General features: G+C 37.1%; 1 protein-coding gene across 1 annotated transcript in view; it reads left to right on the top strand.

Moving 5' to 3' along the window:
• SYNE1 (spectrin repeat containing nuclear envelope protein 1) overlaps nucleotides 1–27,048 on the top strand; it is a 286,149-nt gene that overhangs the window by 167,347 nt on the left and 91,754 nt on the right. Inside the window, 15 exon segments of the mRNA XM_017887615.1 lie at nucleotides 2,985–3,181; nucleotides 4,499–4,631; nucleotides 5,336–5,518; nucleotides 7,046–7,101; nucleotides 7,384–7,477; nucleotides 8,024–8,200; nucleotides 8,888–9,043; nucleotides 13,694–13,849; nucleotides 14,872–15,042; nucleotides 17,415–17,548; nucleotides 17,929–18,133; nucleotides 19,790–19,972; nucleotides 20,589–20,739; nucleotides 23,987–24,140; nucleotides 25,293–25,440. Coding sequence (XP_017743104.1) covers nucleotides 2,985–3,181; nucleotides 4,499–4,631; nucleotides 5,336–5,518; nucleotides 7,046–7,101; nucleotides 7,384–7,477; nucleotides 8,024–8,200; nucleotides 8,888–9,043; nucleotides 13,694–13,849; nucleotides 14,872–15,042; nucleotides 17,415–17,548; nucleotides 17,929–18,133; nucleotides 19,790–19,972; nucleotides 20,589–20,739; nucleotides 23,987–24,140; nucleotides 25,293–25,440 — 2,298 coding nt within the window.

The raw sequence follows: 27,048 nt of genomic DNA, 5'->3' as shown, positions 1-27,048 counted from the left end.
AAAAAAAAGAAAAAAAAAAAGAAAAATGTAGAAATATTTTTTTCTGTCCCAAATGCAGTTGCTCTTGGAACAGAATACGTGCTCAGTGGTGGCTACTGGCAAGCTGTAGAACCCCGTGGAAATGTAGGACATTATTGATGGGACGGTGCCCTCCTTTCTTTCTTCAGTAACTGTATCAGTTGCCCTGAACTGTTCCTGCTTTCTCATTCTTCCTCTTTCCCTTGGAAGTTTTAGAGATTATAATCTCTCTCCGCTTTTTTGGCTTCCCCACCCACTCCCACAATATTACTGAATATTGCTGAATAATACTGAATATTGCTGAATATTCAATAATATTGCTGAATATTACTGAATAATACTGAATGTTGCTGAATATTGCTGGGTTGTCTGCAGGTCCTATTTGCATTTTTTTCCAAATGAGTTTTTCCCTGGGCCAACATTTTCATAGCTAGCTAACCCCCAAATCCCAGATGTAGAATTCCCTGATGTGGAATTCCCTGTATTTTGGAGAGACGTCTACCTTTAACGTTCGAAATTTCTGTAATAATAGTTACGCTTTATTGACATGTCTGGCCCCTGGCAAGACTTCTTACACTTACATGAATCCATCTCATCTTTATCATAACCCTTTGAGGTGGTATTTTGAATCCCTGTTTCAGCAATGAGTCTGGGAGCAATGGCTTGCCAAGACACGTGTTAATTGGTGGCAGTCAGTGATCACACCTTCATCTGTCTGACTTCACAACCTGAAATGTGTGTTTCTCCGTGAAACTTACCTGATGACACCATTTACATTGTAGCCCCCCCGGCACACACCTGTGCACTCCCTCCCATCCCTACCCAGTTCTGTTTTGTTCTTCCACAGCACAAGAACTCTATTATACCATACAACTTATTGTTTTTGGTTTACTCTTTATTATTGATTACCTGTCTCTCCTCACTAGAAGGCCTGGGTCTGTGTCTGTTGTATTTACTCCTAGATCCCTAGGCATTGAAAGTACCAGGAAATAGATATTTGGTAAGTGTATTTAAAAAGCATGGGTTTCTACTACTGTGCCCTGTTGCCACTCCAACTGCACAGTAAAGTGAGCATACTCACACTGAGAAACTGCTGACCCACGATGTAAATTATTGGAAAATACTTCAACTCATCTTTTTAAAAGTGTTTTCCAGTTTTAAATAAAATAAAAGTCTGAACTTAGGAATAAGTGATTTGCTATTTTTCTTTAATAGAATATATAGACTATATATTCATATTTATAGATACCTGTTTCATATGCAAATGCAATTGTTTTGCTTACTCATTACATGAAAGGCAAACATCCCCATCTTTTTGACTTAAATCCTTACTGTGGTAAAGAATAAAGCCATGCATACCTGGGCTAGATGTGGTGGCTCATGCTTGTAATCCCAGCACTTTGGGAGGCTGAAACAGGAGGATCTCTTGATGCCAGGAGTTTGAGACCAGCCTGGACAATATAGTGAGATCCCCATCTCTACAGAAAAAATTTTTTTTAATTAGCCTGGTGTGGTAGAATGCACCTGTGGTCCCAGCTACTTGGGAGGATGAAGCAAGAGGATCCCTTGAGCCCAGGAGTTCGAGTCTGCAGTGATCCATGATTGTGCCACTGTACTCCAGTCTGGGCAACAGAGTGAGAGCCTATCTAAAAAAAAATAAATAAATAAATAAAAAATAAAAGGCCGGGCACAGTGGCTCACGCCTGTAACCTGAGCACTTTGGGAGGCCAAGGCAGGCAGATCACGAGGTCAGGAAATCGAGACCATCCTGGCTAACACGGTGAAACACTGTCTCTACTAAAAAATACAAAAAACTAGCCGGGTGTGGTGGCAGGTGCCTGTAGTCCCAGCTACTCTGGAGGCTGAGGCAGGAAAACAGCGTGAACCTGGGAGGCAGATCTTGCAGTGAGCTGAGATCGTGCCAGTGCACTCCAGCCTGGGTGACAGAGTGAGACTCTGTCTCAAAAAAAAAATGTGCATACCTGATAGAAGGTACACTGCACACATTATTCCATTTAATCCTCATGATGGAGAAGACAGCTGTTATTATCGCCATTGTAATATATGGAAAAGAGGTACAGAGTTTAGTATCTTACTCACGGCCATAAAGGGGCTTAGTGGCAGATTCCAGAGCCCATTCACAATGCTTTCAAGCGTCACCATTTGATTACTTGCCTTAAAGCCATCTTTTGCTTCCCAAAGCAAGCCCCAATGCAAACATCTCTGATGTAACTTTAAGGAGAATCTGTCAAGCCCGTATTTTGCACACAAGGAAGAATGTCTTTCCCTATGAGGGTTTTTTTTAGCTCACAGACAAGTGTTGTGTTTCTAGACGTGGTCGCATCTGGATGAGGACCAGCAGGAGCTTAGCAGACAGCTGGAGGTGGTGGAAAGCAGCATCCCAAGCGTGGGTCTGGTGGAGGAGAACGAGGACAGGCTTATTGACCGCATAACACTCTACCAGGTTGGTGTTACAAGCCGCCACATTGCCTTTAGAACCTTACCAATAGTTTTAAAAGAATGTAAGCAAATTTGCGATCAATTACTTTATTAGTACTTTACTTTTCTTTCAAGTTATTGGCATTGAAAGGAGATAATGTTTCTGTTATTTATAGTTGGACATTATTAAAAGTCTTTTTTTTAATGAGAAATCTTTTTGAAGATTCAGCCTCCACCAAGCATTAGTTTATGCTGATGCCACACAATTCTTGAAATAATAATGATAATTTGAAAGTTTTAAATCCACCTAAAGTCGCTACCAAAATAATAATAATAAACAACAAAAGGAGACCATCTATACTTAAATATAGATGAAACATCTTGAAGTTTTCAGTGTTACTTGAGTGAGTATAGTTTAAGTTCCAATAACAGGTAATGGGAACATTGTAGGTACTGGAGAAATTATAATTCTTAAAGACAAAAATTGCATATCCAAACTTGTAACCTAATAATTTCAATGATTTTAGCATTTAAAATCTAGCCTTAATGAATACCAGCCCAAATTATATCAAGTATTAGATGATGGCAAACGACTTCTGATATCCATCAGCTGCTCAGATCTAGAAAGTCAACTAAATCAACTTGGAGAGCACTGGCTAAGCAACACCAACAAAGTGTCTAAGGAACTTCACAGATTGGAAACAATATTGAAACACTGGACCAGGTAATACAATGACTGTTTTGTATATTTTCAGATAAGTGCTACATTGTATTAATAAGGCTAGTGGGGGTGGGGGATGATGGCTCAAACCTGTAATCTCATTACTTGGGGAGGCCAATGCAGGAGGATTGCTTGAGGCCAGCAGTTCAAGACCAGCCTGAGCAACATAGTAAGACCCCAATCTCTGCAAAAAATAAAAAAGGACTAGGTATAGTAGCACATGCCTATGGTCCCTGCTATTGGAGAGGCTGAAGTGGGAGGATTGCTTCAGACTGGGAGGTCGAGGCTTCAGTGAGCCATGATCATGCTACTGTACTCCAGCCTGGGCAATAGAACGAGAGTCTGTCTCAAAAATAAATAAATTAGGCAAGTAGATATTCACTTGAAAGTGACATGGCTCCTCTAGGAACTTATTGTATAGTTTGGAAAATAAAGATAAGCAGAGGCCGGGCGCAGTGGCTCACACCTGTAATCCCAGCACGTTGGGAGACTGAGGCGGGCAGATCCCCTGAGGTCGGGAGTTCGAGATCAGCCTGACCAACATGGAGAAACCCCATCTCTACTAAAAATACAAAATTAGCCAGGCGTGGTGGTGCATGCCTGTAACCCCAGTTACTTGGGAGGCTGAGACAGGAGAATCACTTGAACCTGGGAAGGGGAGGTTGCAGTGAGCCAAGATTGCGCCATTGCACTCCAGCCTGAGCAACAAGAGTGAAACTCCGTTTCAAAAAAAAAAAAAAAAAAAAAAAACAAAGGTAAGTAGAAAGTCCCCACTTGGATTCTTGTATACTCATATAAACATATAATTAGAAGTGAGCAGGGAGGCAGGTGCATAAGGCACCTTGCCTTTGAGTTTCACCCTCCCTTGCCTAATGACTGTGTCTGAGAAATCACAGTAAAGCCTGAGAGGGAGAGAAAGAGAAAATGTGGATTGAGAAGTGGAAGCTTTTCACAGGCAATGGGAAACATTCAGCGGGGTGGAGGATTGATTTTCACACAATGACCTAGTCTGTGTCTAAGCTGCCTTTATTTCAAAGGACCTTTTGTAACCATCATCTGATATTTTCTAAGTAGCATCAATGTGAAGGAGTAGGGAAAGATATTTTTATACCCAGCTTAAAGACAGGCAAGCGGAAACCCAGAGAGACAGGCTTGATAAAGGTATGAGTATTAAGAAAATTTCAGAGTGCCAACCTCATGCATTTTTCTTCTAAATCTTCAGACCTCTTGTTTTAAAACTGTTGGCATTGGTGAGTAATGTAGGTGAGCAGAAGATAGGGATGAAATGTTTACTTAATAGACTCCGTAATGTGCTTACAGATATCAAAGTGAATCTGCAGATCTAATTCACTGGTTGCAATCTGCAAAAGACAGGCTAGAATTTTGGACTCAGCAATCTGTGACAGTCCCACAAGAGCTGGAAATGGTCCGGGATCATCTAAATGCTTTCCTGGTAAGTCTAAGAATCTAAGGCATTTGATTCAGGCCTGTAAGTTAGGCCTAACCCATGCACCAGTAGAAAAGTAGTCAGGCCAGGCATGGTGGCTCACGCCTGTAATCCCAGCACTTTGGGAGGCCAAGGTGGGCAGATCACGAGGTCAGGACTTCGAGACCAGCCTGACCAACATGGTGAAACCCCGTCTCTACGAAAAATACAGATATTCGCTGGGCATGGTGGTGTGTGCCTGTAATCCCAGCTACTCAGGAGGCTGAGGCAGGAGAATCGCTTGAACCCAGGAGGCAGAGGTTGCAGCGAGCTGAGATTGCGCCACTGCACTCCACCCTGGGCAACAGAGCGAGCGACTCCATCTAAAAAGAAAAAAAAAAAAGGAAGGAAGGAAGTCAACCATCAGTGAATATACTTAAAAAACTAAGCTATAGAAAATATATTAATGTTAACTATGTGTGTTCCATAATTATGCAAAATAATAGGGCTCCATGACTCAACATTGCCTCTTCAGAGTAGTTTTCAAGTAGGGGCTTCGTAGTTTGCTTTCATTCGAGGGCAAGGGTGTACTGCTGTCATTTTCTTTGAGTGTTCAGTATAACCCTCTCCAGGATGTAAAGGAAATTGTTTCATGCACTAAATTGATCGCTTTGCTTTTAACGAATGGTCTGGCTATTTAACCCTAATTTGAACATCGCTACTTGTTTCAGGAGTTTTCTAAAGAAGTGGATGCCAAATCTTCCCTGAAATCATCTGTTCTGAGTACTGGAAATCAGCTCCTTCGACTGAAAAAGGTGGACACAGCCACGCTGCGCTCTGAGCTGTCACACATTGATAGCCAGTGGACTGACCTGCTAACCAATATCCCAGCCGTCCAGGAGAAGCTCCACCAGGTACAGAAAGAAAGATTGCTTTCGTGGGAAATAACTGACTTAAGCTATTTGACATGGAAAAATATATTCGTTTTTTGCTTTTGCTCACAAATTTAAATCAGCTTTGTCCCAGACACCTGGCTTCCTCTCTCCCATTGTTTTAATATTAAGAGTGAACTCAGGCCGGGTGCAGTGGCTGATGCCTGTAATCCTAGCACTTTGGGAGGCTGAGGAGGGCGGATTACCTGAGCTCAGGAGTTTGAGACCAGCCTGGGCAACACAGTGAAACCCCGTCTCTACTAAAATACAAAAAATTAGCCTGGCATGGCGGTGTGCGCCTGTAGTCCCAGCTACTTGGGAGGCTGAGGCAGAATTGTTTGAACCGGGGAGGCAGATGTTGGAGTGAGCCGAGATCACGCCACTGCACTCCAGCCTGGGTGACAGCGAGACTCGTCTCCAAAATAAATAAATAAATAAATAAAATTTAAAAAGTAAACTACACTACAAAGCCCTGCCCCGAAGGCGTTTCCTCTGAGGGTTTCTTTCATGTATGTATGTGGGTGTGGGTATGTGTATTGGAATGTTTGTCTGACTTTGTTTAAACTCTGTTTTCTCCTGGATAAAATGTGGACAGTTACATACACTTTTCTCATAAAGTGAGTGGTTATGAAGATTTAGAACATAATACATGTAAAAAAAAATCGTATGTATAGGAGAGCAACTAGCTTTCAGTAGATGTAAATACTCCTCTTATCTGAAAATACACCTACCTCCCCTGAAATTCCAGAACATTTTATCTTTATCTCTCTTTGACACTCATCACTGTGTTTCAGGCAGGATAGCTGTTTCATATACATGCCTAATCTCTCCTAAGCAGCAGCTGTGCGCCCCCAGAGGGCAGGAACCAACCCACGTTCATTGCTATATCTTTCAGCACCACACAGAAGTTGATATACAAAGATTTTAAATGATTGCTTTTGTTCCTCCAAATCATCATAATACACATATGCATAAATGTGTGATATGTTAAGATTTCAAATTGTAAGTACTGTATATCAGCTAAGGACTGAGAAAATTGGCTATGCTCTTAGGAATAAATATAAGAGTGCCAAAAAATCTAGAAACTGATAGCTTGTAGTGTGGTATTTTCTTTCTTCTTTTAACATTCCTGAGTCAATATGCAGAGATTTTACAAGATAATTAATAAAATACATCTGTTGCATGTTTTATGGTTAAGTTTTTTTAAGCTCATAAAACTAGTTATAAAATAAGAATAATATTCTCTTCTTTCTGGTGTTTTGATTAATTAGTTAATGTTTATACAATGTTTATAGTATTGGATGTCAGGTGAACGTAAAATGACTATTATTGTTCAGCATTTGCCTGATGTTTGACTTCAAGCTTTCAATAGGGATAAGATCTCCAAATGTCGTTAAGGAGTGTTATCTCTCTCGGTACATTTTAAGAATTATTGGAGGGTTTTAAGTTAGCAGAAGTTGGGGTTTCCATTTCAACACTTGGGACTTGTTCTCTCCCTGGCTTGGAAAGCTCCAGATGGATAAACTGCCTTCCCGCCATGCCATTTCTGAAGTCATGAGTTGGATTTCTCTAATGGAAAATGTTATTCAGAAGGATGAAGATAATATTAAAATTCCATAGGTTACAAGGCAATTCATGAATACCTTCAGAAATATAAGGTAACTAAAATTTGTTGTTTTCGTATGTTGAGACCATTTTATTTGAAAGAACTAAAAAATTCAAATTATAGTTATCAAGTCTTGGAATGTATGTTTCCTACACAGTGACCAGATAGGAATTCAAGAGCAAGAAAATGCATTATCAGTTATAGAAATAAGAAGAAATATCTAGNAAGTCATGAGTTGGATTTCTCTAATGGAAAATGTTATTCAGAAGGATGAAGATAATATTAAAAATTCCATAGGTTACAAGGCAATTCATGAATACCTTCAGAAATATAAGGTAACTAAAATTTGTTGTTTTCGTATGTTGAGACCATTTTATTTGAAAGAACTAAAAAATTCAAATTATAGTTATCAAGTCTTGGAATGTATGTTTCCTACACAGTGACCAGATAGGAATTCAAGAGCAAGAAAAATGCATTATCAGTTATAGAAATAAGAAGAAATATCTAGTACTAGGAATGATTTTGAATAATTTTATGTTATTAAGATAACAGAATTGCAGAAAATTATAAAAATAAATTTATAAATATTTTATAGTGAGGTTATATAATTTATCTAGTTCTAAATCTTCTACCTAAAAAAAAATATATACACACACACACACACACACATGTATTTCTGTGTTTATGTTCATATAAACATATACAAATATGTATATTCAGCTTCCAAAAATAATGAGTTGTGTGAATACAGACAAATTGTGCCATTTTAGCTGAGTTATGGAAGTGATAATATTAATATTGAGGTTACTTAAGGCTTTCCAACTCATGGAAAAATAATGAGACATTTATTGTATAATCTTATTTTCTCCTCTTTTTTTTAGGGTTTTAAGATAGACATTAACTGTAAACAGCTGACAGTGGATTTTGTGAACCAGTCTGTGCTACAAATCAGCAGTCAGGATGTGGAAAGTAAACGTAGTGATAAGACTGATTTTGCTGAGCAACTTGGAGCAATGAATAAAAGTTGGCAAATTCTGCAAGGTCTAGTAACTGAGAAGGTAAGCCATTGGCTTGCCACCGTCCAGATTTACATGAAAACCCCAAGAACAGGCACACTCTGTAAGGAAGACTGAGTTCACGAGTAGTGTGGCTATACTGGGCAAAGAACGCTTCCAATAATACTGCTGAAGGTTAATCACCCTAGACTTTCTTTAACCTGTTGATGATTTTCTCTTTTACACTCTGTGCTCTTTGTATATTTCATGATGTTTCAGTTTTCTAAAGATGCCTCTTGATTTATTTTGCCTTTGGTTCAAGTTGACTTTAGTCCTTTATTGCTTCCCAATAATAGTCATTGATTCATACTTTATGAAATTCATTTATTAAATCAAGCTTGTCCAGCCCGCGGGCTGCATGCGGCCCAGGACGGTTTTGAATGCAGCCCAACACAAATTCGTAAACTTTCTTAAAACATTATGAGATTTCTTTTACAATTTTTTTTTTTTTTTTGATCATTGGCTATTGTTAGTGTTCGTTTATTTTATGTGTGGCGCAAGACAATTCTTCTTCCAGTATCGCCCAGGGAAGCCAAAAGATTAGACACCCCTGTTTTAAATCATGTATACAATGAACTGTATTTTAAGCATTCTTAATTTGGAGAAAATGCTGGCTGGAATAATTAGCCTGCCAATGATTTGATTTTATTAAAATAAAGTTGCAAATTTCATTTTATTGTGTTTGTTCAGATCCAGCTGTTGGAAGGGTTATTGGAATCTTGGTCAGAATATGAAAATAATGTACAATGTCTGAAAACATGGTTTGAAACCCAGGAAAAGAGACTAAAACAACAGCATCGAATTGGAGATCAGGCTTCTGTTCAGAATGCACTGAAAGACTGTCAGGTAACTTGTCCAGATGGCTAACATGAACCATCTCACAATTTCATGGCATATGCTAATGTGTTTGTAGGCCTTGAGAGTTGCAAGTTAAATTTTTTTTAAAGTTGGATATAGTAACAAATTTTGCTGATTATGTGAGTTTATAGGTTTTTTTAAATAAAAAAATACATTAGAGTTTTTCACTTGTTTTTAAAAATTTGAAATTATGAAAATTTTCAAACACACTCATAAGTAGAGAGAAATGCTGTGACCCCTATATACCAAGCATCACATTTAATAATTATCAAGATTTGCAACCTGGGTGACATGGTGAAACCCTCTCTCTACAAAAAGCTACAAAAATCAGCCAGATGTGGTGGTGCTATACCTCTAGTCCCAGCTACTCAGCAGGCTGAGGTGGGAGGATTGCTTGAATTCAGGAGATCAAGGCTGCAGTAAGCCATGTTTACACCATTGCACTTCAGCCTGGGTAACAAATCAAGACCCTGTTTACAAAAAAAAAAAAATTGCATAAATTATTTCTCTTTCTAAAATAGATTTCATAGTAAATACCAGACATCATGTCACTTTATTCTTACATGCTACAATATATATCTTTGAAAACTAGAGTTTTTCTTAATGCATCCATATTATTATCACCATCAAAAGTTTAATAATTCCTAATATTATTTTATGTTCAACTCATAGTCGTATTTCCTCAGTTGTCTTTAAAATGTCTTTTTCACATTAACTTATTCAAAATAAGGATGCAGACAATATCCATACGCTACATTTGCTTGTTAGATCTCTTAAATATTTTGAATATTTTTTTAAGACCATAACCTGTCGCAGAAACTGTCAATGGGTGCCGTGTTCAGGATTGGCCTATGAATGTCCTTAAGATATTGTTTAATTTTTTCTTCTCTCCTCTGTATGTCCTATAAATGGAAGTTAGCACTAGAGGCTTGGTTGGATTCCTGTTCACCTCCTCTGAGCAAGCACTTCACAGCGGACTTCCTACTAACTATTAATTGTTATTATATTATTATTAATATCCTATTATTAATTAATAGAAAATATCCATGTTACTTCCTCTTTTGTCACATGGGGAAGTACACAGAGTATGCTTGTTCTACTCTGAGGAATGAGGATTGAAAGTTCAGGTGAAGCAGTAGCATTCCAAGTGTTTTCCAGTGACTCAGGGACACACAGGTCTTCTTGTGTACCCAAAAGAAAAGTGAGCTATTGCAGTTAATGCTGTAATAAGATTTTTGAAAATAATTCATGAGTTCATATAATGTTACAGATTATGACTGTTCTCTTATAGTGTTTCCTAAAACAATTGAAAACTCACCAGTGAAGTAATTCTACAGAAAAGCTTCTCTCTGCAAGTCTTATTTTTCTATTCTGGGTTTCAAAAAGAAAGAACTTTGGTAATGATCTCTCTTCCAATCATCATGTTTTCTGTTTGGGACACATATACAGAAAGGTATATTTAAGCACTTCATCAAAGCTTTTTGATTCTGAAAAGGAAGAGAAGTGCTGGCTCCCCAGCTACTGGATTACAATTTTGAGAATGCATAAAATTGATAAAGAAAAATATCATGTAAAGAAATACCTTGAAATAATGATAGTTTTTTATTTAATTATAAAAAGCCTCGTGTCAGAAAATGGGTGCTTAAAGATTGAAGATGAAGAATATGCATCAACTAGTCTTATTGCATTTCCGATTTTCCAGAGGCCAATGGTATTTCTGATTTAGGCCGTAAAATCTAAAATCTACAAATAATCCAGAATTTCAGCTCTTTACTTTTGAGGACAGAATGTCATAACTTTCGCTGAGTTCCTAAGTTAAAATATATCCATTGAATTTAAAAGGTAATTCTGCGTATTAGAATTAGCAAAGTGGGTGCCTTCTGGTTGCATGGTTGTGATAAACTTTGCTGTTGAAAGACTGAAATACCACATTAATATCATTTGCATTTTTTTTTTTTTTTTTCCAATTCTTTTCTTCCATACTTTTCTTTTTCTCTAAGTATTTTTTTCTTCTCTTTAACATTGCTTTTTTTGCCATTTTCCATTTTGTTCCTTTTCCTGTTCATGTCTTCTATTTAACAGGGAGACACCTTACCATCTGGAAAATATAGCAGCAGCTAGACCATGTTTTACCAAGTGTAGGACCTAAGTTTTAGTCTTTCAGAGAGTCAGGTCAGACAGTGTCAGGAGGAAAAGCTTAAAGTGTGGTTTAAAGAACTGTGTACTGATACTAATTCATGATTTCAAATGAAAAATCATTTAGACAGAATGAAAGTAGCCCATATAATTATTTTGGGACATCACATATAAATAGATCACAGTGGCCTAACTGGAAGGTTCTATTTGGCTATACTACAAGTCTTGTTAGAGTTGTCATTTTGGAGAAATTGTTTTTTGGACCCAATTCAAGCCAGTATACTTAAATTGGTGACTGGATTCCAGTTTTATTTTGTTTTAAAAATCTTGAGTATTTTCCCAGTCTTTAATAGGTGATTTATTAATTTAAACCAACATAAAACTGATATTTATGAATTAACCCAAGTTAGGAATGTTTTATTGCTTTTAAAAATGGTAGGTTTGGCCTTTCCCGTTTTGATCAAAACAGAATCATCTTTTAATTATTAATGAAAGCAAGGGAAACACACCTTTATTTTTTACATAATATATATTTCAGCCCTGTTTCCCTTGTGGGTTTTGCTCTTATACCAACATACATGTGCAGGGCATTTTAGAAATAGTTTCTAAGCAATGGAACATTCATTTAATATTCCTCAGTGAGAAAAAGTTAGCATCATAGAATTGAATTAGAAACTCAATTTCTATGGTTTCCATAGAAACTCAATTTGTAATGGTTGAATTTTGAAATCATATTAAAGACATATTGGAAGGATTGTTTCTGGTCTTTTAATCTCTTTACAGAAATAGAAAAGTTCTAAATAGTAAATTAATTATATTTTCTGTACTACACGAAGGACCTGTAACCCCAGTAATCACTATATTTATTCTCTGGTAATTATCAAAGCTGTCAAAATAGTGACAAAATTATAGAGTGGAAATAAGAGAACAATATGAAAAACAAAAATGATCACTTTAAGCTGCCAAATGCGTGAGTTTCTAACTAATTAGCCAAAACAAAAATAGCTTCATGATAACTCAGTAGAGAAAATAAATAAATTCGCACTGAAGCATGGCACATTGCCAAATGGCTAAACATAATAATATCTTACATTTAGCTACTTTTTGACAGCTTAAAATATATTTTGTATATATTTATCTAATTTTATCCCTTTGGAGTAAGCAGAAAATGTGTTATTATTTCTATTTTTAAAATTAGATAGAGAGAGATTACCAAGTTGAACCACAATAGAAACAGAAATAAAAGAAGCAAAAATTATTTTTAAGGAGACATGACATTTGAAATTAATATAACAGAGACTGGACTCCTCATTAACACCTTAGCAGCAGCACTGCTCAATTTCAATCTTATTACCTATGTATGGATCATGAGGGGGTATAAAAAATATTTTTTATACAATTGAGGTGTTATCCAAAGTTACAGTGTTTGGGAATTTTCTCCATTCTAATCTCCAAGAACTACAAATCTATTCATACTTCTGAATATGGGACTGTAACCATGCCTTAATGCCTGACTTTTCATGCCACCCCAACATGGGATTTATATTCCCTCCACAGTTTGAGGTTCAGCCGACTCCCTTCTGGTATCAGGCTGGGAGTCCATAGGCTCCAAAGACTGGGTTCTAATCCCCACTCCAGCCCTCACCAGCTCTTTTACCCAAGACACGTCAGATGACTTGATCTTCAATTTATTTATTTATAAAATGCTGATAGCAGTCTCAGCCTGCTTCACTGAGCTTCTCAAATTTTCGGATGGCATTAAAATAGAAATTAGGGTTATGATACAGGTTCAATATGAGCTCCAGATCTTTTCTTCATTTTGCTTTTCGTTCTTGAACATTTTATACTGACAATTATGAATGCATATCCCAAAGAAAATGAGGATTTGATTCATCAAAGAAGCCTGAAATCTTTCAGAATCATGTAGAATTCAGGGTATTTTAGAGAGAGAGGATCATACAGATGATCTTTTCCCATCTGAAATCAGTCTTCTGATTTCCCATCTGAAGAAACTGAGACCCAGTAGAAATTTCTCACCTACCCAAAGTGTCACAGCTTTATAGTAGTAGAAATGTGACTAAATCTCAGATACTAGGACCCAGAATACCACATTTGATCACATTTCTTCCTATGGGGTAGGCAGCGTAACTTTTTGAATACCAACATATATGAACTTAATAATATAAATAACATTACAGTTTCTGACATGTATTTCTTTCCTCACAGCCTCTTGAGAAAATTACATAGTACCATTTCCTTATCTGGTAGATTATCAAATTTTACTTTTTTAAAGTTATGCTGATTTGCCATGTGTAAAAAGATGACTTTTTTTGCATTTGAGCATAGGAAGAAGTACTTCTGTGGAGTGCCTCTTCTGAAAGAGATAAGCTTTTTGGATTAGTAAAAGGTTTTTAGGACATGAAACTATAATGGCTCAATTTCAGTGCACCCCAGAGTTCCATAATAGAACAATTTAAAGTGACTATTTTTTAAATCTTTCAGGATCTGGAAGATTTGATTAAAGCAAAAGAAAAAGAAGTAGAGAAAATTGAGCAGAATGGACTTGCTTTGATTCAGAACAAGAAAGAAGACGTCTCTGGCATTGTCATGAGCGCACTGCAAGAGCTCGGCCAAACCTGGGCGAATTTAGATCACATGGTAATATTGCTTGCCGAAAGCCAGCTCCAGGACAGTGTTTGCCAGCTCTGTCCAAACTCGGGGTTTTGTTTTTCCTAAAGTAACGGAGGAAATAATCAAATCTATACATTATCTCTTTGTACTTTTAAGGCTGCTTCGTTATCCTCTTTTTTTTTTTTTTTTTTTTTTTTTTTTAAGTCTAGTTTCTGGTGTTTTCTAGAATAAGCCTTTATTTTAAACATTACTCTCTTAATGATCTCATCCATTCCCATGGCGATAGATCATTCTCAAACGTCTGTCTCCAGCCTAGGAAAGGATATACAAAATGGATATCTGTATCTAAGTGATACAGACCAAACTAAACACTTTTCTGATAGAGATAAATAAGTATAAAGAAGGAGTATCTTAGATGTTTTGTCTTAAGATATTTATCGGAGTGTGTGTGTGTGTGTGTACACACATGTGAGATAGATATAGGTATTGGTGTAGCTATAGATATATTTCACTTTCGGGGACCTGACTACCTGGATTGAAATTGAAATCTCTCACATTCTAACAGTGTAATCTTGGCTAATTTTCATTACCCCTTAGTGTCTCAGTGTCCTCATCTATAAAATGGGGATAATGATTATCCTATCTGAGACATAAGATGTTGTGAGGATTATATGAGTTAATGCATTTGAAACACTCATTTAATACAATTCTTAAACTGTTTTATTAAAAGTATCAACCTCTTATGACTTAAAAATATATATATACACACATATGTGTGTGTGTGTGTATATGTATATATATATATATATGTTACCCTTTTAAGCATTTCCACTTAGAACTGAGTGTTTAAAAGTGTGAAAGGCATAAATTTCAAAGTTGATACATTTTACCTTTGAAATATTTTTCTTTTAAGTTTTGTTTGTTTATGATACCTGAAACCCTGATGAAGTTGTTAGATGTTAATATTTTCCCATCAATTGAATATATATTCCATCATTCCAGATATTATGAAATTATAAGCAATAAGCAATGTTTGTCTTTTTCAAAAGGTTGGACAATTAAAGATACTGTTGAAATCAGTGCTTGACCAATGGAGTAATCACAAAGTGGCCTTTGACAAGATAAACAGTTACCTCATGGAGGCCAGATACTCTCTTTCCCGATTCCGTCTGCTGACTGGCTCCTTAGAAGCTGTGCAAGTTCAGGTGGACAATCTTCAGGTAAGGAATTAATTTAACACATCCTTAACATTCTTTTTAATTTCAGAAAACTGAAAAAAATGGAGACATCATCCTGAAAAATTGCCATATGTTGTTTACACTTAATTATTTTTTAAGATCTTTAAAATTAATTTTACCTGTGTTATTGTTACTTAAGCAAACTTGTCTGTGTGTGCCAAATTCTGGATTAGCTGGTATATAACTAAATGATTTCCAATATCCTGTTGTAAAAAATATTCACATTGTCTTTTATACAATGATTTTATGGCCAACTCAACCTCCTTGATTCATTGTTGCTGCCTTTTGTTTTCCTTTTCTCTTCTTATCCTGCATCTCCAAACATATTCCAAGGAATGTTCAAAAGAAAACAAAGAGAAAAATGACAAAAGTGGTAAATGTTTAAACCATCCAATTGCTTCCATTCGGTAAAATATCAGTGGCCTATCCAGCGTGTCCACAGAATCTTCCTTTCTAGCACTTACTGCTTGGTTTCCTGTGGGTCCTTTGTCATTGTGTCCATCTATAATGATATCCCTGATGTTTGTCTGCAGCATAGCACTCTCTCCTGTCTCAGGAGTGTGTGCAAATATGTGAGATAGATATAACTTTCTTAAGGAAATATATTTTTTAGGATAGGGTGGGAGGGAGGACAAATTTGTCTATATAATTTCTTAACCCTTCAATTGTTGTTGCTAAAGGTCACTAAAACTTCTTATGAGGATGGTAAATTTAAAAGCACATCTTATAACATTGAGGAGGTTAGAAATGCTTTTTAATTTAATGTATGTTTAATACTTGCAAGAGCTGTCTTAAGACATGAAAGGATTAAGGGTCTTTTCCTTGACTGTTTTCATTTGAGGGTAATCAGATATTGATGTTAAATGATACTCGAGTTTTGTAGCCTACTTCACCTGTGGAGTTTTTTAAAGAACTGAGTCTGTCACCTCAGCACTATTTCCAGGGAAGCAACTTTCTTTCCGTTCCCTTACTGGTCCTTGGTAGAAGACTATTTAGATAGGCTTGGTGGAAGATGCCAAATCTGTCTGATAAATATTCTTTGCTTTAAACAATCTTGACATATACAATGCATTATTATTAATTATAGTCTCCATTCTGTACAGTGGATCACTAAAGCTTATCCCTCTCTGTCTAGCTGAAACTGTGTTCCTTTTGATCAACATCTTTCTTTTCCCCATCTAATTCCTTATCCCATGCCCTGGTAACTACCATTCTACTCTACTTCTATGAGTTCAACTTTGCTAGACAAAAATGGAATGTATTTGAGGTAATGATATGTTAATTAGCTTAATTTATTCATTCCACAGTATAAACATATATCAAAACATCATATAGTACCCTACAAATACATACAATTATTATTTGTCAATTGAAAATCATTTTTTTAATTAAAAATAATTCTTGGCAAGGAAAAACACCCAGAGATAAAACTTGCCAAAGCTGTGCCTTGTTAGTCTTCATCTTCGGGAGTTTGTGGTAGAAGCACTCTAGGTGTGCAATAAAATAGACACATGACTTTGGCTTTGAGTGCCAAAGAGATCCACAGTTTGGCAGATAGCACATTACGTACACCATTGTCATGACTTTATTAGAAACAAGAGCTTGGCGTAGCAAGGAAAACGAGCACCTAAACAAAGGATTTCTCAGCAAGGCAAATTTACTTCTGCAGAAGGGTGCCACTCACACTTCTGGCCACTGCAAGAGCACACTGAACAAAGGAGAGAAGGAGTTTTTATCCCTAATGCAGTCCCGATCCCTGCATCCTTCCCCTGTTGGCTAGGGTTGAACCACATAATCTAAAATGACCCTGATTGGCTAAGACTTAAACTTTTCCAATTAGGGTAAATGTGTGATTCGCAAGGGAGGGAGGGGGTAGAAGTGGTCCCTGTGTTACAGCACATGGCATGTTTGGACATGTCTGGCCAAGTCAGGACACAACAAGAGTGGGAGGGTTGCTCGCAGGCCAGAAACAAGAAATTACAAGGAGGTGGGCCTCTGAACCAAGGACAAAACATTGTACAATTAAACCCTTTGAAGAGGAATTTACCATCTCTGGCAGCTTCCTACCAGACAATGGACAAGGGAGCCCTATGTGAGCTTTTCCAGCAGAATCCAAATGCCAATAGAAGAAGGCTTCATTGCTAATAACCTCTTCTCATAGTCAAAATAACAAAATCCTAAAAAAGAGAATAAATGATTATCTAAAGAAAGCTGATAAAGCATTGATGCTAAGTCATGCCTGGTTTATACATGTATATATGCATATTTATGAAAACATATACAAATTCCTTTTAAACTTGCTTATTAAAATTTAGATCCTGTTGTGTCATCAGTGGGTCTTTTTCTTTGGGCAGAATCTCCAAGATGATCTAGAAAAACAGGAAAGGAGCTTACAGAAATTTGGTTCTATTACCAACCAATTATTGAAAGAGTGCCACCCGCCTGTGACAGAAACTCTTACCAATACACTGAAAGAAGTCAACATGAGGTATGGAGTATGTTAATTTTATACACTATTTATATTACAGCCTTATTATAAATAATGATATAATTAAAACTTAATGACATTTTGAATTTGAGCTACATAGATTCTGTCCTTTAAAATTCTCTTTCACAACATGAATTTAAGGATAAATAAATGTAGTGAAGAGATTTAGAAAGAATTAGAAGTACTGTACACCCAAAGATTGCCATCATCCTCATTACCTACCCTGACACTATGAATATGAAACAGTAATTTTTATTATGTTAACTAGAAATGAGTATGTCTATATTCACATGAACCAGGATCATGAAAAATAAAATAGCAAATATCAACATTTGGTGAGAGGTGGTAATCTTCTCATGAGTGTTGATTATTATTTCCAGATGGAATAACTTGCTGGAAGAGATTGCTGAGCAGCTACACTCCAGCAAGGCCCTACTTCAGCTTTGGCAAAGATACAAGGACTACTCGAAACAGTGTGCTTCGTCGGTTCAGCAGCAGGAGGATCGAACCAATGAGCTGTTGAAGGCAGCCACAAACAAGGACATCGCCGATGATGAGGTTGCTACATGGATTCAAGATTGCAACGTATGTTCAGGAGCTATCTTGTTTTCCCAACATGCCCTTCTTAGACTGCCCAAGTTTAGCTTTTGGTCTCTGTAAGCTTTGGTATGTTTCTCTATATGAGACAATTATCCAAAAATAATTGTCTTAGGATCAAAGAGCCTGCCTGATTTTCAGAACACAGGTGCATATGCATCAGACTAAGAGGTCTCCTCCCATTGTTTTATTTTTTAAAATGAGTAGTTTTCTATTTTTCCTAGTGGAATTTAGTCAATGTGAAAAGTTGAGGCTCTCTGTGTTTTCTGGGATGGTCAGTATAAGACATGACCATATGGGGAATAATGTTCTATCTTTAAAAAATCTTCTGTTCCAGATCTTGTCCATTTACATTCATTATCTCCTAGGTAAGCATCTACACAATAGTTTCATCTAAGATATTAATGGTAGAAAGAAGTCTTTCTCTCCTGATTTACTGTTATACTTCTTTTAATAGCTTTTTAATAATTATCTTTTTCATTATAGCTGCCAATAACCTACTTAAGGGTTTAAGGAACAGCCCTTCTCTTGTTTCAAACATTACATGGCTCTTACTATTTGTCCTTATTTGTCTTTATTTTTAAGAGCTTGTTACAAGGGTCTTTTAATAAACTTTTCCAAATCAGTTTATTAGAATTAGGCAAGCTATAAAAACTACATAAATAAAAGTTTAACCTAGTCTAATATTTTCAACCTGAATAATCACTTTAAAGCTAAAGATGGATATTTTAAAATAAAGATAATACAGTACTTTTTTCATCCATATAATTTATATATACAAGAACTGTCATTTTCAATACTCCTGAATTGAAATATACGTTGTCTGTTGTCTGCATCAAGCTTAAGGAGCCGTTTGTTTTTCTTTCTCTCACAGAAGTCACTGCCTAGGCATAGCATGACTGGGTGGGATTCCAGCAACAAGTAGAAGAAGCAGTCACTTATCATCTCTCAATGATAGGATAGAAAGCAGAAATAGGGAATTTCCATTGGCTCATATTTTTTTAAACTGTAAGAGGGTCCCACAGAAAGTGGAGGCAAAGAGATGCCATGGAAAAGAATGGGAATACAGGCTACTCTTACCCCCTGCTCACCAAAATCATCACTGTGTTCTGCACCCTACTGAGATAGGAGGTTGTTATACTTGCAATAACATGGCCACACATATAGAAGATACCACTGACAAATTCCTGGTGTGTATAATAATAATAGAAAAAGGAAAAATATAACATTTTGTTTTCAATTTGACATGAATTATGTAGAGGCGGGAAAAAAACTGCCAAAATATTTCCAGTTATTGGCTCTACTCTTGGATCATGTTTTTCTTGTCTTGTTTATGTATGTTTTTCTGCATTTCCCCAAGGTCCTATAATGAACCAACATAGCTTTTACTAACAAAAGAGTAATTACATATATATATATCCGTAGGTTACATATATATAATGTATGTTTAAAATATTAATATGTATACATAGCATTTTTAAAAATTGCAGTGCTTGATCATTTTTCCACAGGTGAAGGTTATTTAGCATAATAATTTGACCAGTAGGAATTGTGTGTTTCTAGATGTATAGCCCTTTGCCAATTGCTGTTTATGATAAGGAGTATAAACATGCTTCAGAGTGGGCATATTTTCACCTTTTATAGGACCTTCTCAAAGGACTGGGTACAGTTAAAGACTCCCTCTTTGTTCTCCATGAGCTGGGAGAGCAACTGAAGCAACAAGTGGATGCTTCAGCAGCATCAGCTATTCAATTGGATCAACTCTCTTTGAGTCAACACTTGTGTGCCCTAGAGCAGGCTCTCTGCAAACAGCAGACTTCGTTACAGGTACAGAACTCCTGTTTAGTATCTTCTATAAATTGGGTGTTCTCTAATATCTGGGCACAAATACAGAAAAAGAATTCCTCATCGTTGCAACAATACCTCCTTCAAGACTAAAGAAAAAAACAAGTAAACAAACTTGGAAATTCTGGTGGGGACGATGAAGGTGGAAGTTTTGCGCTGTTCTCTGCAAAATAATTTAAAAATCGGTTTAAGATGCAAGTCCCTAAACCAATGCCTGCCACCATGGTCTGTTCAATTAATAAACACTAAGCGGCTTTAATATGAATATTCATGTTTATTTAACTTAGACTATTACAAGAATCAGAAGATTTTTCAGACCTGTTGTTTGATCAAGTATTTAAAGAATAATTTTGATTATTATTCACTTATGGTGCATAGAAATAATTCTAGTTTTAGAAAATTACATAAAGAAGATTTAAATTGTTATAGCTTTGTTTTTTCAGTAGGAATGATGTCTTTGAGAATGGCAATTTGATACAAGAATATGGAAAATATATTTTAATAATCCACTTGCCCTTTTACTAGACTTTATTAAAATCCATTTTTTTTTTTTTTTTTTTTTTTTACTAAAATATCAATTTCTTCTGTGGAATAAAAGGCTGGAGTTCTTGATTATGAAACCTTTTGCCAAGAGTTTTAGAAACGCTCTAGGAGGCCTGGCAGTGGAAGCTGAAAGAAATACTACAAAGGGCAGGACCCTAGCCATTCATCTGACTCTCCACAATCAGGAAAGATGGAAGAACTTAAGGGTAAGTGTGGTAATCTGAGTCCCAGATTTTACCATCTGCTTCAAAATTTTTTTTTTTTTTTTTTTTTTTGAGGATGGCGGTCTCACTCGTTGCCCAGGCTGGAGTCTGCAGTGGCATGATTTCCGGCTCACTGCAACCTCCACTTTCCGGGTTCAGGCGATTCTCCTGCCTCAGGCCTCGCCGAGTAGCTGGGATTACAGGGGCACCACCACACCGCCTGGCTAATTTTTAATATTTTTGTAGAGATGAGGTTTTGCTGGTCTTGAACTGATCACACGAGGTCGGCCTCCAAAATCTCTGGAATTAGCAGCATGAGCAACCACGCCCGCTCTGTTCAAAATCTTAGGGGAAACTAAAAACTGATGGTCGACCCACTCTTTCTTTCAAGTGACGCTTCCCAGTGAGACTTGCTGATGGCAAACACGTCGGACTGTGTGGCTGGCAGGTGGGGCACAGGCTGACTTCCCAGCTCAACTCCTGGAACCAGCTCACTCCTCCCTCTTTCCCACCGCTGAAACCACCTCCACTCTCACCTCCACTGCTGGCCCTCTCCAATGTTCCTGTGCCCAGTCCATCACCTCTCTATTAACTTTTTGACCTCTCCTCTCTGGTTTCTAACGTCATCTCGAGCGGTAGCTCAAGCTACTCCTATCTCTCTGAGGCCCTACAGCCGCTCCCACAAGATCTCATCACCCACCAGCCTCCCCTCTCCTGGCTGTGAGAATGACCTTTTTTTTTTCTTTTTAAGGATTTTACTTAATTAGCTTTGATACTTACATCATTCTACATTGTGTGAAAACCATCATATCATACTCCATAAATATATATGATTTATTGTCCATTAAAAATAATTTAACTTTTTTTTTTGACAAGGGCCTGTGCATCTGTCGCTCAGGCTGGAGTGCCAGTGACTATGATCTTCTTCTCACTGCAAACTCCGCCTCTCAGGGTTCACACCATGTCTCCTGCCTCAGCCCTCCCCAGCGCTGGGACTACAGGCGCCCACCCACCACGCCCAGCTAATTTTTTGTCATTTTTAGTAGAGATGAGGATTCATTGTGTTACGCCAGGATGATCTTGATCTCTGACCTCGTGATCGCCCACCTCGGCCTTCCCAAATGTTGGGATTACAGGCATGAGCCACCACCCTGTGGGAGCCTAATTTAATAATTTTATAAAAGGAAGAACAAATTTTTACTTGAATTGTGTGTTTTTTTTTTTTTTTTTTTTTTGAGATGGAGCTTGCTCTGTTGCCCAGCGGTGGAGTGCGAGTGGCGTCGATCTCAGACTCACTGCAACCTCCGACCTCCAGTTTCAGCAATTCTCCTGCCTCAGCCTCCCAAGTGAGCTGGACTACAGGCACTGTGCCACCATGCCCAGCTACTTTTTGTATTCTTAGTAGAGATGGGGGGTTCACTATGTTGGCCAATCTGGTCTCAAAATCCTGACCTTGTGATTCACCAGCCTTGGCCTCCCAAAGTGCTGGGATTACAGGCATGAGCCACTGTGCCCTGCCAATTGTGAATGATTTTAAACATTCAATCAAGTAAGCAAAATAGTACAACAGACATGAAAATTTTCTTGTGTTATTCCCTTGGTTAAAACCCTCAAGGGTTCCCACTGCTCTTAGGGAAAAGACCATATGGCTTCTCAAGGCGGCATCCTGGTCCCACCTTTCCTAAGGATCTTACTCTGCTGTGCCATAGTCCATCTCCCCTCCAGCCACTCCAGCACCACTGTGCTTCCCAACATCTGTGCATGTGATATTTCCTCTCTCTGGATTTGTTTTCTTGTCCTTATCAGCTTACTCCTCACTAAAAAGAGTAAAGTCCTGGTAATTTTGTTCAATGTCACTCTCTTAGGAAAGTCTCCACTATCTGTCCAGGGCCAGGCCCCCCAGTAACACGTTTTCATAGCACACTGTTGTTTTTCTTCCATGCTGTATCACCTCATTTAATTACACTCCTGTGAGTAGGGGACTACTGTTGCACTTTCGACTACTAGAATAGTATCTTACTCCCTGTAAGTGCCATGAGGGGAAGGACTGTGTCATGGCTATTTTGTCCATTGCTAATGTCTACCCATGGAAATTATGCCATTTAATAGTTATATTTTGGTTTCAATACTTGAGATTTATTCTTTCTTCAGAAAGCATGAGTCTTTTGCAGAACATGCCAAGAGAAAACACACACATAGCCAAAGGTGGCCTGACATTTTTTCCTTCCTGTAACCAATTTCCTAGATGGAGATAAGAACACCCATGGGGAAACCAGAACCGACAAGGTTGTCCTGTGTTTGAAGGGAGAGAAGAGAGCTAAAAGAATAGATTGCCTTTTGGTTAAGTCTCACCAGCTGTGGGGTTGGGGGTCAGAGATCTAAAACTGGAGCTCTTACGGCAGTGTGTGGTCACTTCATAGCTCAAGTGAAATTTTATTTTCTCTAGCAAGAACCCAAGGAGGTTCGTTTACCCTCTTCCATTTACTAGCTGGGTGGTCTGGAGCAACTTACTTAGTTTCTGTGCCTCCCTTTCCTCCCTTGCGAAGAGGGAATAAGCAGCATGACTTATCTCAAGTGATCGTTTTGAGGATAAAATGAGTTACTACTTGTAAAGCTCTTAACAATGCTTGATTCGCAGTAAATGCTCAATAAAAGTTAGCTATCGCTGTCACAACTTTTATTAGTTGTGAATAATAAAGGAGGAAATTAACATGAACAAATTAAACATATATGGTAAAAAGTAAGGCCTTTTACTTATCAGCATAATTTTCATCCTTAAGCAGTTCTATCAAGAATTATGTATGAGTAAATAAATCAAGAAAATAATATGATACATGTAATATAATTACATATGAGTAAATAAATCAAGTAAATAGTATATGTAATACAATATATGTAATAAAAATCAAGTAAATAATAGAATACATGTAAATAAAGTAAATAATATACTTGCATGTATAATCCATACAAGTAAATAATATATCAAGTAAATAATATAATACATGTAAGTAGTCAATAAAGGATAATGAGTAGCTTGAGTAGCAATAGCAGCAGCAGTTTAGACTGAATAGGAGATTCTTCTTTTTGCTGTTTGTACCGCTAGAGATTGTAAGTAAGTGGCCTAGAAATGCAGAGCCCACTAGACCGAAGACCAGCTACTTCCTGAAATCAGAAATTCACTGTGCACTTTGAAAAAGCTTTGCATTTTTTGACCGTGGTGCTAAACCTACTTTTAAATCTTCCTTCTAGGGACAGATGTTAAAATTCAGCAGCATGGCTCCAGATTTAGACCGTCTAAATGAGCTTGGATATAGATTACCCTTGAATGATAAGGAAATCAAAAGGATGCAGAATCTGAACCGCCATTGGTCTCTGATCTCCTCTCAGACTACAGAAAGATTCAGGTAGAGTAAACAAGAGGTGTCTTGGTTGCTCCAGTCGTCTTAGTCTGGTTTGTGCTGCTATGTCAAAATACCACAGAATGCGTAATTTATAAAGAACAGAAATGTTTAACAGTCTCACAGTTCTGGAGACTGGGAAGTCTGCTGTCAAGGTGATAGCAGATTCAGTTGTCTGGTGAGGGCTGCTCTCTGCTTTCAAGAGGGCACCTTTTTGCTGCATCCTTGGGAGGGGAGGGTTACTGTGTCCTCACACAGTGAAAGGCAGAAGGGTAATGGTGCTGAATGCTGTGTGAATCCTCTTTTATAAGACCCTTAATCCCATTCACAGAGGAGTCCTCATGGCCTAATCACCATGTAAAGGCTCTGCCTCAGAATACTACGAGCATTCACCATTAAGTTTCATCACCTGAATTATGAAAGGGACACGTTCACACCATAGCACCAATGTGTCAATAGACTATAAGCCCATGACTTGTGTATGTTTCTAAATTCTGATCTTTCCCATAACACTGACAAAATTTGAACTAAAAGTGGGAAATTCAAATTGTAAAGTCGTTTCTCATGTTTAATGTACTGAACAGCACTTTAATCAGAAAACTCTTTTAAGTAAGAATATATTAAAAGTATATACATAACTTTTATCATTTTAAAAAGGTACATTTTAAACTTTACATTTTTTCAACTGTCTTTCTTCTTCTTCTTTTTTTTTTTGTGATGGAGTTTCACTCTTGTCACCCAGGCTGGAGTGCAAAGGCGCAACCTCGACTCAATGCAACATCCGCCTCCCGGGTTTAAGCAATTCTCCTGTCTCAGCATCCCAAGTAGCTGGGATTATAGGCATGCGCCACAGCACCCCGCTAATTTTTGTATTTTTAGTAGAGATGGGGTTTCACCATGTTGACCAGGCTGGTCTTGAACTCCTGACCTCAGGTGATCTGCGCTCCTCGGCCTCCCAAAGTGCTAGGATTGCAGGCATGAGCCACCATAACCGGCCTCTTTCTTCATTTTTAAAAAAAAATTTTACCACCTAACATGAAAGCTTTGTGGTAGTCCAATGAGAATTGGGCACAGAGATTATTTAATCTAGTTTTATACGTTAAAGATATAAGAATAAGCAGCAAAATAACCATTGTTCTTTGCCCTTTGTTCTTTCAGCAAGTTGCAGTCATTTTTGCTACAACATCAGACTTTCTTGGAAAAATGTGAAACATGGATGGAGTTCCTAGTTCAGACAGAACAAAAGTTAGCAGTAGAGATTTCAGGAAATTATCAGCATCTTTTGGAACAGCAGAGAGCACATGAGGTAAGTTGTATCAGTAGATTTGAGGGTAAGAAGAAATTTGTAGGCCCTTGGAAGATCCTATAAAATGCTGTGTGAGAGAATTAAAATCATGCCCTTTGCCCTGAGTGTCCAAATGCATGCATCATTTTGCCTTCTTTCTTAAGCTTGAGGTTTTGATAACTTAACTATAAAAATGTAGTCCTATTTGCTGCTCTGATTGGGTATAAGCACATGTCAGCCTTCAGTTCCTTGTAAAGTATAATGCCAGAGTTGTGGTTAAAGGTTACTTACTCAAGACAGGCAAAGTTGGTGGAAAGTGTATAGATCGTTAGAAAATTTTCAGTTGGGTTAGAGACTACTTTAATATTGCCAAGGTCAATTGCTTAAGAGACTATGCTTTGATCAAAAGTCTTTAAAAATGTTGTGATCTTCAAAGAGCATATATGAATTTTATACCAGGAAATCAATCCATCAAATGTCTCTCCAGGTGTACCTCTTGATTAAATTGTATTATAATTATTTCTTAAGAAACAAAGAGGGAGAAGAACTATATACAAAAAGTAAATTAATAAATTTGCCCACTATTAGTCCTTATGTTGCTGTTTACTGGTGTAACTAAGTTGGTCTGTGTGTTTATGAATTATATGCACACGGAGAGATAAGTCTTACCTAAGAGAAAAGAAAAACAATTCAGAATTTTTTAAATAGAGAATTTAAAGATATCTAAGGTATTTTTAAATCCAGTTTTATTGAGTTGACAGATGATGAAATAATAGAAAAAAACAGCAATGAGATTGCGTCTCACTCCCACAAGGATGACTGTAATGAAAAAATAGCAAATGTTGGTGAAGGTGTAAAGAAACTGGAACCCTAATACATTGCTGGTGGGAATGTAAAATGGTGAAGCTGCTTTGGAAAACAGTTAACGTAGAGTTACCATATAGAGTTACATAGAGTTAAATAGCGTAATCATATAACCCAGCAATTCCCAGTATATCCTAGGTATATATTCAAGATGAATGAAAATATGTGTCCACACAAAAACTTGTATAACTACATTGTTTATGGGAACATTAGTCATAATAGCCAAAAGGTGGAAACAACCCAAATGTCCATCAACTGATAAATGGATAAATAAAATGTGATATGTCTATGTAATAGAATACTATTCACAATGAAAAGGAATAAAGTACTGATGTATGTTGCAACATGTATGAACCTTGGAAACATTATGCCAAGGGGAAGAAACCAGTCACAAAAGACTACATGTTGCAAGATTCCATTTATATGAAATGTCCAGAATAAGTAATCCATAGAGACATAAAATAGATTAGTGGTTGCTAAAGGCTGGAGGATTGGGAGGAAATGGGGAATGATTGCTAATGAGGATGGACTTTCTTTTTGGGGTGATGAAAATTCTAAAATTGATTGTGGTAATGATTTTAAAGTCTGTAAATATAATAAACACCACTAAATTGAACATTTTAAATGAGTGAACTGTATGGTATATAATTGTTGCTCAATAAAGCTGTTTTAAAAACAGTAGAAATAATTAGAAGGACCTGCTGTTGAGTTTTTTTAAATAGTGAAATAAATTTATTAACCTGACTGAAACTTAAAACAGTGAGG

The sequence above is a fragment of the Rhinopithecus bieti genome, unplaced genomic scaffold (assembly GCF_001698545.2).
Source record: "Rhinopithecus bieti isolate Rb0 unplaced genomic scaffold, ASM169854v2 scaffold_16097, whole genome shotgun sequence".
NCBI classification, from domain to species: domain Eukaryota; kingdom Metazoa; phylum Chordata; class Mammalia; order Primates; family Cercopithecidae; genus Rhinopithecus; species Rhinopithecus bieti.
Note: the sequence above shows the minus strand (reverse complement) of the source record. Positions and strands in the feature narration are given on the sequence as shown.